Source organism: Zootoca vivipara, chromosome 8 (assembly GCF_963506605.1).
Source record: "Zootoca vivipara chromosome 8, rZooViv1.1, whole genome shotgun sequence".
Lineage (NCBI taxonomy): Eukaryota > Metazoa > Chordata > Lepidosauria > Squamata > Lacertidae > Zootoca > Zootoca vivipara.
In genome coordinates this window covers 76004472-76018749 of record NC_083283.1, presented here as the reverse complement: position 1 = coordinate 76018749, position 14278 = coordinate 76004472, and the positions used below count along the sequence as shown (strand labels likewise).

Below are 14278 nucleotides of genomic sequence, written 5' to 3'. Positions count from 1 at the left end.
CATGTATGATGAAGGGAGATTGGGTTTAAATTTAAAGGAAATTGTAAAAACAAAAAAAACAAGTGTACACCTTCACTCCCACAGAAGGCCTCGTGTTCCTCCTCTCCCCAACCTTTCTCAGAGCAAGTAACTGATTTTTGTGTGGAAAAGCACGCTCAGTTGGCGACAAAAGAAAAGCCTAGTCAGATATCTTGCATTTCGGAGGAGATCACACGCAGAAACACACCTCTGTTCGCTTTTGGTGACCCGGTGGCAGTAGAAACTCTCTACCTCTCAACACAAGTTAGTGGAATAAATAGGAAGATGGCATGGACAGGGCATGTTTGACTGTTAAGTAAAAGACTTGAGCGTCAGCCACCAGAGCTGGACTGACAGAGGAAGAGGCAGTACTTTGAAAACCTGTCACTGCATTGTCCTTACCAGCCAATCTCCCAGGACCTTCCAGCCTCTTCAAAGTAAGTGAGGCATGTCTAGGGCTCTCGGTGGAGTATGGAGGGGCAGCTTCAAAAGATCCCTGTAGGGACCTAGTCCCCAAGATCATTTGTTGGTGCCATGCATCCTCTGACAATTATAAAAACGACTAAGGCGGCCCACTCACCTGAAATGCCTCCTTTCCTTGTTTCCTCCCCGGCTTTCGTTTACACCAGGAGCCCGTGCTGTATCTCTTCCCCTGACAAATAGCTTCTTCCACATTCACACTGGCATTTCCTACTGGTGGATTAAAAGAAGAGAACCGGGGAGAGAGAGAGAGAGAGAGAGAGGAAAGGAAAGGGTTTTATTTTGTCAAAAAATTGACAGGTGTAATTTTGAAAGTGGCACTGCTGTCATATCATTTGATCTGCACATACCAGTTTGTTGAAAGCAGCAGTTGCCTGTCATCTGCATCAGTGACTATCAGATGAATTAGGGTGGCTTTGAATCCATCAAAATTTGACCTCCTGAGGAATGCAGAGACCCAGAGTGATTTCACTGTTTGGGCAAAAGTGTCATCTGTTGTAATGTTTTGCCACTTTCGGCTCCCATGTCTACCCTACATGAATTCCCTAGGTGTGAGAGTTTCATATCCTCCTTACACACACACACACACACAAACACCACTTGAGCAATTTTTTATCTGGCACGATAGCTCACCAAATTTTAATCAAGTTTGCCCTATATTCTCACTGATTGCAAATAGGTTGCATCTTCTCAGCATTTAGGATTTAGCAGAGATGATAAGTTCTTCCAGGTCTAGCTTTCAAGCACCGTATCTTTTCATCCCACAGCCAGGGACCTGTAGAGTAAAAAAAACATGAAACAGTATACAAAATAGTTGAAGCTTAAATTGTACGTGATGAACAAGCTTCATTTCGCGATGGGTTTTTTCTGCTGCCTGCTCCCTAAGCAAATGATGTCATCTGGCTTTATGTTGTTGGAGAGCTAATGTGGCTTAGAAAACGAAACATAAGTTCCAATAGCTGTTCAGGAAGCTGCTGAAAATGCTTGTAGCAAGGATATATACACACTCATAAAAACTACATCTGTTTCTTTTGAAGCAATGGGGGATTCTTAGGTGGAAGAATTTGGGGGCAGACCAGGGAGACCTGCTCCTAATATCTTAACGACGTTGATTGGTTAGGAAATTCTGGTTAAGAAAGAACCAGGGTTAGTCAGAACGCCAACAGCAACCTTAACAATGATTTAAAATGCCAGTGGGAATTTCTGCATGGCTCTTCCAGAAACTCTTGACCTCTTAACCATGGTAAAGAGACCAAGTGCTTTATTTACATTTGCACTAGTCTTTTTGAACCGTCATATAAAACCGCATGCTCAATTCAAAATTATAGTGCAGTGTTTGAAGAACTCCTTCCTTTGTTCTTCATTCTTCCTTCTTCACAGACCTGCAGTGCTCTCCGCCCCCCCCCCCTATAATTTGAACAATGGTTGAACTTCTGGCTGATGCTCGAGGCTTTTGCTATAGTCAACCAGGGAAGAATCTGTAGAATGAATGTTTGCCCGAAGGCTGTATAATATCTCTGACTAATATAAGCAGAAGCGGAATGTCTGATGAATGAGGCTTCGCTGTGTTTGCAGACTCCAGGGTGGGAGTTGGCTCGTAATGTTACATGCAATTCCTGAAAATATTACTTGGACGGGCTTGAATTAAACTTTGCTTTTAAGGAAGAGCTCTTCAGTTGCACTGGAGCCTGCCAGTATGATGCATCTGTAGAGAATTTGTGGAGTAGGGGGAACATCTTGCTTTTGTTACCGTCTTAATTGCAATAGCATTGTGGTGTGTCTGTTGGCTTCAGATCCCAGAATGTTTAGCTGCTGAGTAGATTCTGATTAGTAAAAACTTTGGGCCCGATGTGTATTGAAAGCAGAGTTCTTGCCCGATGAGGCAATTAAAGCCCTGCATTTGACGGTTAGACATGCAAAGCAACATCTCAGGATAAAATACAGTTCTACTTAATTTCACTGGTTTTCAAATGTGACGCCTACAGGGAATGCTTTGTATGAACTTGTCTGCCAAGCAGGCCTTGCATGTAGACCTTGGAGTTTGCAAAGGATTCTGGGGAATGTTGTTGCGTGCACATTTAGTTCACATGAGATATTTTTTGGCAAGGCCTGTTACACCTTGCTATCACTGTATGCAAACTGTGTGTACATTTCGAACAGCAATTAGTGCATCATATCAGTAGAATGGACCAAGTGGGAACATTTGCCCACATTTGCCCAGTGTAGGTGGCCACAACAACAAAACTATGAGATCTCTTAGGAATAATATGGACATTTTATATGAATTAGCAGTTATGCAGTTAGTACTCGATGGTGCCATTGTCTTTTTGGTGCTTCACAAAGATCCAGCTCTCTGTGTAGCACCTATGTGCCTTGGTCAGGCCACACCTGGAATGCTCTGTCCAATTATGGGCACCACAGTTTAAGAAGGATGTTGACAAGCCGGAACATGTACAGAGGAGGGCAACCAAGATGATAAAGGGCCTGAAAACCAAGCCTTATGAGGAACGGTTGAAGGAGCTGGGTATGTTTAGCCTGGAAAAGAGGAGGCTGAGAGAAGATAACCATCTTCAAATATCTCAAGGGCCATCACATGAAAGAGGGCACAGATTGTTATCTCCTGCTCTGGAGGGTAGGACTTGAACCCATAGCCTCACGCTAGAAGAAAGGAGATTCCCACTAAACGTCAGGAAGAACTTTCTGACAGTATGAGCTGTTCGGCAGCGGAACAGTCTCCCTCAGGAGTTTGTGGTCTCTCCTTCCTTGGAGGTTTTCAAGCAGAGGTTGGGTGGCCCATCTGTCATGGATTCTTTAGCTGAGATTCCTGCATTGCAGGGGGTTGGACTAGATGACCCTTGGGGGTCCCTTCCAACTCTACAGCTCTATGATTCTATGTAATTGAGAATCCTGGCATGTTTGGGGAGTTTTCAGTTATGGAAAGTACATTTGATTGATTGATTGAAGGATCATAGATCCTCCCAATCAGCTCACGAAAAATCAGCCATTGCCAGCCTCATGCCCCCCCCAAGATGTTTTAGACAATGGCTGTGCTGGCTGGGGGATGAAAGGAATGGCAGCCTAAAACATTGGATTCAGCAGCTCAAGCGACATCTAACCCCATGGGAAATATTTTGCTTGCTTGGTTCTCAAACCCTCCAAGGAACATCTCTCCCTTTGGAGACTTGACAGTCTGAGGTCCAGTCCTCATGATATACAGCTGTCGCATTATACTGAGTCCATGCCTGCCTCAGCTTCTTGCATGGCCAGTTGACTCACTGTAGTTTTTAGAATTTTTTTTGGACGTCACTGCAGACTTTAGCCCCAAATCCGTGTGGTGAACTTGTGTAGACAACCACTTCGGAGATTATTTTTAATGCAGCCTCTATGCAGCAGCTTTTTTTTATGTGCAGAGGCCCTGGGCCAGGATTAATCTGAGTTGGGAGTTTTAATAATCACTAGGCTTTAATTTGATTTTTACTTGGCTTTTATTTGGATTTGGCTACAGATCTATATATACACAAAATGTTGCCTGTCCTGGTCTTTTGGGATATTGCGGGGAAGGAGTTTAGATAAACCGGGAAGTTGATTGTGGTTAAATGGATCTGCCCTGTTCGTTCCAGCAGCAGTAGATGTCATTTGAGCAGCGTTGTAAGCATATAATTGGGATTCCTTCATGCTGATGTTTTCTTGCAGGTGCTGGATTGGATTGAAAACCACGGAGAAGCTTTCCTTAGCAAACACACAGGCGTTGGTAAATCGTTGCATCGAGCCAGAGCGCTGCAGAAACGCCACGAAGACTTTGAAGAAGTGGCACAGGTAGGATTCACCCATGAGATGTTCATTTTAGTATGTCAAAACTTAGTTTGTAAAATAATATACTGCAAGCCTTGGAATTTTGGCTGGTACAGGTGAAACTCGGAAAATTAGAATACAGTGGTACCTCTACTTACGAATTTAATGTGTTCTGAACACACATTTGTAAGTCGAAAAAAATTGTAAGTCGAATCCCATAGGAATGCATTTGGGAGAAAAAATTCGTAAGTCGAAGCAACCCTATCTAAAAATTTGCAAGTAGAAAAAATCCTATCTAAACCACATCCAAGATGGCGGACGGAGCTCCATTTGTAAGTAGAAAAATTCGTAAGTAGAGTTATTTGTAAGTAGAGGTACCACTGTATCATCAAAAAGTGCATTTATTTCAGTAATGCAACTTAAAAGGTGAAACCAATATATGAGATAGATGCATGACATGCAAAGCAAGATATGTCATGCCTTTATTTTTTGTAATTGTAATTATTTGTCATTAGGCGGGTCAATTTTACAGTGGTACCTTGACTTACGAAGACGATCCGTTCTGCAGCGCTCTTCGTAAGTCGAGGTCTTCGGATGTCGAAGCGCCCGTTCTGCGCATGCTTCGGACCGCGCACACCGCTTCTGCGCCAGCGCAGAACACGCACACGGCAAAAAGACTTCCGGGGTTGTCAACTTCGTAAGTCGGAACCTTCAGAAGTCAAGGCATTTGTATGTTGAGGTACCACTGTAAATTGAATGTAATTAATGAAATGTAATAGCGATGTTTATTTTTGTATTACTGTAACTATTTGTCTTTTTACTGTGGAATTTCCAAAAGAAAGCATTTGTAAAAATTAAAAGAAAAAAAATAAGTTGCGTTACTGATATAAATGCACTTTTTGACGATGTTCAAATTTTCCGAGTTTCACCTGTATATCATACGAAGAGCAGCAGTCCCCAGAGCTGGGCGATACTCCGATTCATTGTCTGAACCAGCATGGCGTCCACATCGTGAACTTTTTGAGCTGCCAGTACATCGCGGCTCCCCACCCGCTGCACCTCAAACCAAGAAGTTGCAGTTGACTATGGTTTTAAAGTTGGCTTCTGAATCCCGGCTTGTTTGGGAACCATTAAAAGTAGTTCCCTGAACAGGAAGCTACAGCTAATGACATCACAAGCAACCTAGCGAAAAACAGATCTGTAAACCACTGATCATCTTTATTAAGACAGAGCTTTACTTTTGTGGTCCATTGAGTTTAATCAGAACTGTTCATGTTTCAAGTATGCAGCACTGCCAGGAATTCGGGCAGTTCTGGAGTTCCTTTCTTCATGCTTGATGTTCATGGTGGAGTGTGGAAGAACTATTCATCTAGGATTATGTGCCATTGGCATCCCGTCAGTTTGGAAATAGCTCTTGTCAGTGGGTTCTAAGTTCTGTGCTCCTGGTCTGTGTCTTGTGTTCTCGGCAGAGATTTGTTGGTGTACTGTACAGTGGTGCCTCGCTAGACGAATTTAATTCGTTCCACGGGTCTTTTCTTATAACGAAAAATTCGTCTAGTGAATCCCATAGGAATGCATTGAATTTTTTTTTGCCCATAGGAACGCATTAATTGAATTTCAATGCATTCCTATGGGAAACCGCGATTCGCTAGACGAATTTTTCGTAAAACGAATTCGTCTAGCGAGGCAACCTCCGCTCAAAAAATCCTTTCGTTAAGCGGAAATTTCATTAAGCAGGGCATTCGTTAAGCGAGGCACCACTGTATTTGTGCCATGCGTTGGATACAAAATTTTTGAGGAACTGAACAAAGTTAGCTATGAAAATGGGAAACTTCAGTGGAATCGGGTACTTGTGGGTTGTTGGGGTTTTTTGGTGAACTTGGGGGAATCTCTTCGTACGGATGTGTTGTAAGATTATGGTACAGATTACCGTATTTTTCCGTGTATAAGACTAGGTTTTTTCCCTTAAAAATAATGTCAAAAATTTGGGGGCGTCTTATACACGGGTACATCTCCCACCATTTTCTTGAATCAGAGCCCCCCAAAATAGAGTCTTATACATGGGAGTGTCTTATAGATGGAAAAACACGGTAAATCCCTGCAGAAATTTCCCTTTAGCAATAACCCTAGCCCTGGTTTTTCTGTAGAATACATACACCAATGCAGACAAGTTGCTAGAAGCAGCCGAGCAGCTGGCGCAGACAGGAGAGTGTGACCCCGAAGAGATTTACCAGGCAGCACACCAGTTGGAAGACCGGATTCAAGATTTCGTTCGGCGTGTAGAGCAACGCAAGATTCTCTTGGACATGTCCGTGTCTTTTCACACTCACGTTAAAGAGGTCAGTAAGCAGCAAAGTGTATACATCAATGATAGTTCTGGGACCGTAGTTTAATGTAAGCCAGTTTCAAACTGGCTTGGGCAAGGATGACTTCAGATTTGGTGGAGTCCTTGCCAACTGTCCTCTGGCAGACTTCCTCTTCTGACTGTGCGCTTTGGCAAGCTAATGCTTTCCCTGGGCCTAGGTCCTATTTCCCGGAGCTAGGGGACTCGTTATTTTTATTTATTATGAAATTATATCCCACATTTCTGCAAAGGTACCCAGGGCGGCTTGGGCAAAGTTGAGACGGTGCAAAATACGACAAATATGCAACCTAAAAATAAGTCTAAATGCAACCTACAAGCAAAACCATCAGCAGTTAAAAACGAACAAACTGATCATGCAGTGGAAGACTGGGAGTTGTGGAACTGCAGTCGTTTCCCTCCGCTGGCTCCCAATATCTTTTGCCACTCTTAACCAGGGTTACCTTTTAACTAAGATTTGAAGCCAGGTTCTGAATCTGCTTCCCCAGTTCCGATCTCTGATTATAAGTGTGTTAGGAAGAAGAGAAGGCTCTCAGCAGAGGAAGGGCCTGGCGCTTTTCACAATTCCTGCCTAGCCAGGATTTTCAGCTCGTTGTCAGACGCACTCAGGCTCTTAGCGCTTGTGTTTTGTTTTACCCATTATGTATTTGTCAGCTTCTTCGTGTGGGCATTCACCCCGAAAAGTGGCCTGAAGATATTTTAATGAAGAAAACCGTTCTCGGCAAGCTCATGAAACCTGCCATTGCTTGAGGCAGTTTGAAGCCATGCCATTAAGTTTGTAGCATATATATCTGCTCATCTTCTGCATAGAGTATGAATTTTCAGTGCAGGGCTGACCCAATGCATTTTCTTTTTGCCTGAGGTGAAGGCCAAGAACTCCCTCATTCCATGTGCAGAAGTCAGCTGGACTGACAGTTGAATGTTACTTAATTGTTAGTGACAGAAGAACCCCCCCCCCCCCGTACCTAGGAAAGCAGGCTAGTTTTGGAGGCGCAAGGCAAGGCAGCTGCCTCACTCTGCCTAATACTCTACCTAATTCACCAAATGAGAGCCAGTTTGGTATAGTGGTTAAGAACGGTAGTCTCATAATCTGAGGAACCGGGTTCGTGTCTCCGCTCCTCCACATGCAGCTGCTGGGTGACCTTGGGCTAGTCACACTTCTTTGAAGTCTCTCAGCCCCACTCACCTCACAGAGTGTTTGTTGTGGGGGAGGAGGAGAAAGGAGATTGTTAGCCGCTTTGAGACTCCTTCGGGTAGTGATAAAGCGGGATATCAAGTCCTTCTTTGCCGGCGCGACGAACCGGAAGCCTCTCAAATCCAAACTCTTCTCTTCTTCTCTTCTAATAGCAGAGCTGGCCCCCACATAAGTGAAAATCTCGCTCTGTGTTCTTAAACTCCAAAGTCAGTTGTTTTCAGCAGCCTTAATCATAAGGTTTACTGTGTTGAGAAAAATGTAGTTTCCCTTTTTCCAGAAACAAAACCATTGCTCCCATTGCTCTCTTGTGCCTCTGAGTTGCAAATTAGGCCATTTTCGAAGTTCAAATGCTTCCCTTTGGCACTTGAAGCTACTTTCTCTTACCTCATTACATAGCAACTTCCTGTCTGTCGTGTTCTCACCCCTACTATGGATGTAACACGCAAACAGCAAGCTTGGCTCTGAATCAGAATGGCTTTTATTTTTCTCCCGGTGTAGCATTGCTGTATTTGCTTGCCCCAGCAAGTGTCGCCTATCTTTCCATTATTCGCAAATGGCAATCTCCACTTTGAGGTGGGAAGGTTTCTCCGTCGTTTGTAGGGGAGGAAATGTTCAGTTGAATTTGGTTTTGCGGTGTCCATTTATACTGTATTTGGGCATGTGTACATTCACATGCATGCAGCATGTGTGTACAGTGGAACCTCGTGTTACGTACTGTCCTCCTTGCGAACGCTCCGGGTTACGAGCTCCTCTAACCCGGAAGTAGATGCTCCCGGTTGCGAACTTTGCCCTGAGATGCGGGCGGAAGTCGCGCGGCGGCAGCGGGAGGCGCCATTAGCAAAAGCGCGCCTCATGTTATGAGCGGTTTCTGCTTAAGAACGGACCTCCGGAACAAATTAAGTTCGTAACCACTGTACATAGATGTGTCCATGCCTTCCTGCAGACTTGGGAGAGAAAAGCTGGGTTTCAGTGGCAACTCAAAGTACATGTCTGCCTGATATCTGTTAGTGTTTGTTCTAAGACGCAAGTCGTTCTTTGGTTCTGAAAGGGCTTGCAACTAATTCTGGCAAGAAGGCATTGATTGAAAGGAGCTCGTGCCATGATGAAGGTCACCTGCCAGAAGGATCTTAAATAAAACCTTAAGATGTACTACTTGAGTAAAAATCGGAAGAGGCTTTGATGGCGGATACAATTAGATGTGATTCATAAACGTTGGGAAGCCAGCGCAGATGTATTGGAATGGTGCCTAGCTTTCCCCCAGTGCAGAGAAATAGTACCCTGGCTTCAAACCTACCCCCTCCAATTTTTCCGCATCTCCGCATTAAGGAAATATTCTATCTAACCTACCAACAGTGCAGCTGTAGTTTAATGTGAATTCCTGGTGCTGTTTTTAGCAACCCCTATGATAACCGGAATGAGTATACAGTATTGGAGGTGGATCAGGGGAGCTTAGGTTCAAATCTCAGTTCAGCCATCAAGTCCACAAGGGGATCTGGGACCAATTTGTCTGTCTCAACCTTCAAGGTGATCATTGGCAGTAGGGAGCAACCCAATGCTGCTTTGAGCTTTATGGAAGAGAAATGGGATACAGGTGTGGTTGATAAATAAATAACCAACCGGTCAGCAGGCAGGAGACTGAAAGGAGGATATGATAGCCATCTTCAAATATCTTAAAAGGCTGTCACATAGAAGATGGAGCAAGCTTGTTTTCTTCTGCTCCAGAGGGCAGGACCTGAACAGATGGATTCAAGTTGTAGGAGAGGAGATTCTGAAGAAGCATCAGGAAGAGCTTTCTGATTGGGGGAGCTGTTTGACATGGAACAGACTCCCTTAGAAGGTGGTGGACTCTTCCTTCCATGGAGGTTTTCAAGCAGAGGCTGGGTAGCCAACAGTCATGGGTGCTTCGGTTGAGATTCCTGCCTTGCAGGGGGTTGGCATAGATGACCCTCAGGGTCCCTTCCAACTCTACAATTCTAGGATTCTATGCATTCTAAGTTCTGCTGAGATGAGGTAAGGCGTGTGAACTCGGTTTGAGTAACTATCGCGGCATTGTTCTTCCTGCTTGATTGCAATAAGATGGTTTTGTGCCATGACAAAGTGTTGCAAGAAAAGTGGAGGAGATGGTGATTTCTCTGCACCAACCTCGGATATTGTCAGTGGAATCCATTTGCACGTGCAAGTGGGAATTGCACACGGACCTTCCCCTGTTGGCCTGAGGCAAAACGAGAAGGTGCCACCCTGTTTGTTTGCCTGCCACCCACCCACCCTTCCCTTGCCACTATGCCAAAGCCTCACTTACCAGAGTTGCGCAACCAGGTTCTGTTGAGATCTTACTAGCGCCTCAGTAAGGCTGTGTGAGGGCTTCATGAAATGTCATAGCATTCTTGCCCAGATCTTGCCAGAATCTGGAAGCCGCTGTGGCTGCGTCTCCTCCTATAGAGGCGGCCCTTGGATTCTGCCACCTGAGGCGGTTGCCTCAGTCTGCCTCATGGGTGGGCCAGCCCTGCGCATTGGCAACAACCAGATTAATAGTGGGTGCTATTCCCAAATATTCACAGATTTGTGTTTCTTGGGGTGTTCATATCAACCAAGCCCCTAACTCCTCGCCTCAGATCGTGGAAGGTGAATTTAACTACACAAGTAACCTCCTACTTACAGGTAGGTAGCCGTGTTGGTCTGAGTCAAAACAAAATAAAAAAAATTCCTTCAGTAGCACCTTGAAGACCAACTAAGTTTTTATTTTGGTATGAGCTTTCGTGTGCATGCACACGATGATGAAGTATCTGATGAAGTGTGCATGCACACGAAAGCTCATACCAAAATAAAAACTTAGTTGGTCTTTAAGGTGCTACTGAAGAATTTTTTAAAATTTTGTTTTAACCTCCTACTTAACGCTGATATTCGCTGAATGCTCAGTGGCCCAAAATCATAACCAGGAGGCAAAAGTTCAAAGCATTTTTGCTAGCAGGCTCACAAACTGATTCAAACCCCAAACCCTGACCTTTTGTGGGTTGTTATTCTTTCAGCTTCAGTGCTCAAATGGATCATGAACTGAGCATCTTGCAACGGGTCTGGCTCTGCCTTATGCCTTTAGTTAGGAGCTGTGTGAGAGACTCGGTCTAGAGCAAGATGAGTAGAAAAAGGGAGTCTTGTTTACAGCAACAGTTGCTTAGATGGAAACCCCAGGGCAGGGATTAATGGCAGAAAACCTTCGGCCGTTTCCCAGAGTGGCGCTTATCAACATTCCCTGAGTAATGCAAAGTCGGGGCAGGAGGTTGTTCAAAAGGTGCTTTGAGTAATGTCTGCATGTGTCTGCGCTCGTAACTTTTTGACTGTCAGCCGTACAAATGTGCATTTAAATAACTCCCTTTCCTCCAATGGGAAAAGCTGGAACGAGCGCTGGCCAGGTGTTTGCGCAGCGGTGCCAAAGCGCAGGGAACAAATCAACTCTTGTCAACTCGATGTGGAGGATTTCAGCGATGGACCCGTAAGGTCCTTAATATTTTTTTCCGTGGCGCTTGGTACACCACACTCCTCGGTGTCTTGTGAAATAAGCGTCCAAATACTTTTTGTGTCAAACTGCCTGTAGAGTTTAGAAAGCCATGTCAACTGCTATCTCGGTCGTTGGTGCAAGTGTCTTCCTCCTGTTTTTCTGCAGAAGTCCAGACTAGATTGGAAGAATAGAGGTCTTTATTGGCATTAGATGAGGATTAGCAGGCATGTTCCAAAAAAAAGTCAGAAGCTTCTGCAGTCTTGAGAAATGAGACTTCACTGCAGAAAGCTAATACAAATTTATCGTTTGCTTTTCTTGCCACATTTTCTGTGTTTGTGTAACTTGCATGCAATGAATCTCGTGCGATTTAACAGCCGTACGATCAGAAGCGTTTTTTGCACTTAGAGAAAAAAGTGCTGTGCCTAACACACAACAGTCTTGTTTCTCATTCCGCTTTTTGGGGGACATTGCTCACCTTTTGCTTTTCCTTAAAGATGCGAATGGGAAACCAGAAAACGCACAGCACTTTTGCAACGTCAGAATAGTCAGGGTGCAAGTGGAACAAGTGTCCGCTCTCAGATTCTTTATACCAAACTCTTGGAACACCGAGGTAGGGGAGGTAACTCTGAAATGAATCTTAAATTGCTTTTAATTTCAAATTGCTCCTGGTGCTTTGATTCCTAAAAAGAGATGGCGGTATTTTGCAAAGTATTCGGTTGCACGATTTTACGAACAGGTAGCATGCTCTCTCAACAAGGGCAGCATGCAAGTTTAATTAATTAATAATAGCTCAGAATCTTTACAGCCTCAGAAACACAGCAATATAAGTCACGCTTAATATCTCAATATTGCAGATGGAGGGTGGGGAACTGGAAGTGAAAAGCACTGGCTTGCCTAAGGCTCCCTAATGTGTTCAGACTGAGGCGAGACTTGAACTGGGGACTTTGTCTGGCTTGCAATCGGAGCCACTATGCTCTACCAGCTGTGAGCAGGGAGTCTCCAGTTTTAAATCTCCACTTTTCCTGAAAACTCACTGGGTGACTGGAGGAGAGCCGCTGTCTCTCTCTCTCTCCCCCCCCCCCTCCAAACGCTCCTTTCCCATCTGCGGCACAGACTGGATAATACTCGGGGGCTGTATAAATGCTAAGTAGCATTATATTCACATCGCAACCAATTTTCCGTAAACTGCCAGCAGGAAAGTGGCAAGGGGAGGGGGGCTGGGAAACCCAATTTGTTTCCCGGTTTGTTTTCTTCAAGCAGCCTGTGGGGCTTCTTTCTTGGCTGATTTTTCTTCTTCCTCCCGCAGCTCTGGACGTGGCTGGAAGAGCTGCAGAAGGAACTGCTGGACGATGTCTACGCAGAGTCGGTGGAGGCCGTGCAGGAGCTGATCAAAAGGTTTGGCCAGCAGCAGCAGACCACGCTTCAGGTGACGGTGAACGTCATCAAGGAAGGCGAAGATCTGATACAGCAGCTGAGGTAAGAGGTTGACTTCCCTGGAAACAGCAGCCCTGCGTTGTGTTCTGCCACATTCCTTCTGTAACACGCATTGGAGTGCCTTCCATCAGCTTCGGCTGGTGGCCCAGCTGCGCCCCTATCTGGACAGGGATAGCCTAACTCAGGCACCCGCAAACTTCGGTCCTCCAGATGTTTTGGACTACAGTTCCCATCATCCCTAGCCACTGGTCCTGTTAGCTAGGGATCATGGGAGTTGTAGGCCAAAACATCTGGAGGGCCGCAGTTTGGGGATGCCTGGCCTAACTACTGCTGTCTGTGCTCTGGTAACCTCAACATTGATCCAGAGCAGATTCCAATGTATAGTTAGCAGAGTAGCAACTTAAACACGTTGCAGGATTCCCCAAAAATAGACCAGAGGCAATTGAAATTTCACGAGCAGAGCTTTACTGCTTCTAAAGGCAAATGAGCATAATGGTCACAAATCCAATACATTCAGGATTGGCACTGTCCATAAGAAATCCAGTTGCAGCAGACTTAAACTTAGAAAAGCTTATAATAAGACTCAACCTTAACACTATAGACAGAACACCACACCAGACGGAAAAGAGACGGAAAGAGAAAGTGTAACTCGGGCTCCTTCTGGCCTTACTTTTATAGTCAGCATGACCTTGACTGGAAGAGATAACAGAACAAGTTTAAGCCAGCTGCCCTCAGCTTCTCTGAAGGAATAACCCAAACATCATGCACCTTCTGCTTGTTTCTTTCACACAAAGAAGCTTCAAGAACCCTCTTGAATTAATTAGAACATTCAATATTAATTGCAGGTGGCGCTGTGGGTTAAACCACTGAGCCTAGGGCTTGCTGATCAGAAGGTCAGCGGTTCGAATCCCCGCAACGGGGTGAGCTCCCGTTGCTCGGTCCCTGCTCCTGCCAACCTAGCAGTTCGAAAGCACGTCAAAGTGCAAGTAGATAAATAGGTACCGCTACAGCGGGAAGGTAAACGGTGTTTCCGTGTGCTGCTCTGGTTCACCAGAAGCGGCTTTGTTATGCTGGCCACATGACCTGGAAGCTGTACGCCGGCTCCCTCAGCCAATAACGCGAGATGAGCGCCGCAACCCCAGAGTCGGTCACGACTGGACCTAATGGTCAGGGGTCCCTTTACCTTAATATTAATTAAAAAGATCTCTACACATCAGATCAATAATTTCTGCACTAAGAAATGGAAACTGACAGACCCTGTGCCCCCCCTGCCTTTAGGGACAGACGTTGATCTTTCAAATTCCAGAAGCACCCTGTGAGAGCCCAAAATTTGGTGCCCCCTCCCCGCCTCCCTCCTTCCGTTCTGCTCAATTCAATACGCCATAGTTGTGGCGCTGAAGAATCCTGTGCTAGACACCCAAGCTCTGATTCCTCAGCCCTTGAGGAGATGTGGAGAGGGTTTCCTGAGGGAAGAGAGTTTGAAAACCAGTGGCAAGGGCTGGCT

The 14278-nt window shown here is 45.2% G+C and overlaps 1 protein-coding gene across 8 annotated transcripts in view; it reads left to right on the top strand.

Moving 5' to 3' along the window:
• TRIO (trio Rho guanine nucleotide exchange factor) overlaps nucleotides 1-14278 on the top strand; it is a 254175-nt gene that overhangs the window by 105339 nt on the left and 134558 nt on the right. For all 8 annotated transcript variants that reach the window (XM_060278041.1, XM_060278045.1, XM_060278044.1 and 5 more), the window contains exons 10-12: nucleotides 4192-4314; nucleotides 6438-6629; nucleotides 12647-12816. In XM_060278041.1, the coding sequence (XP_060134024.1) occupies nucleotides 4192-4314; nucleotides 6438-6629; nucleotides 12647-12816 (485 nt within the window). The remainder of the gene's footprint in view (nucleotides 1-4191; nucleotides 4315-6437; nucleotides 6630-12646; nucleotides 12817-14278) is intronic.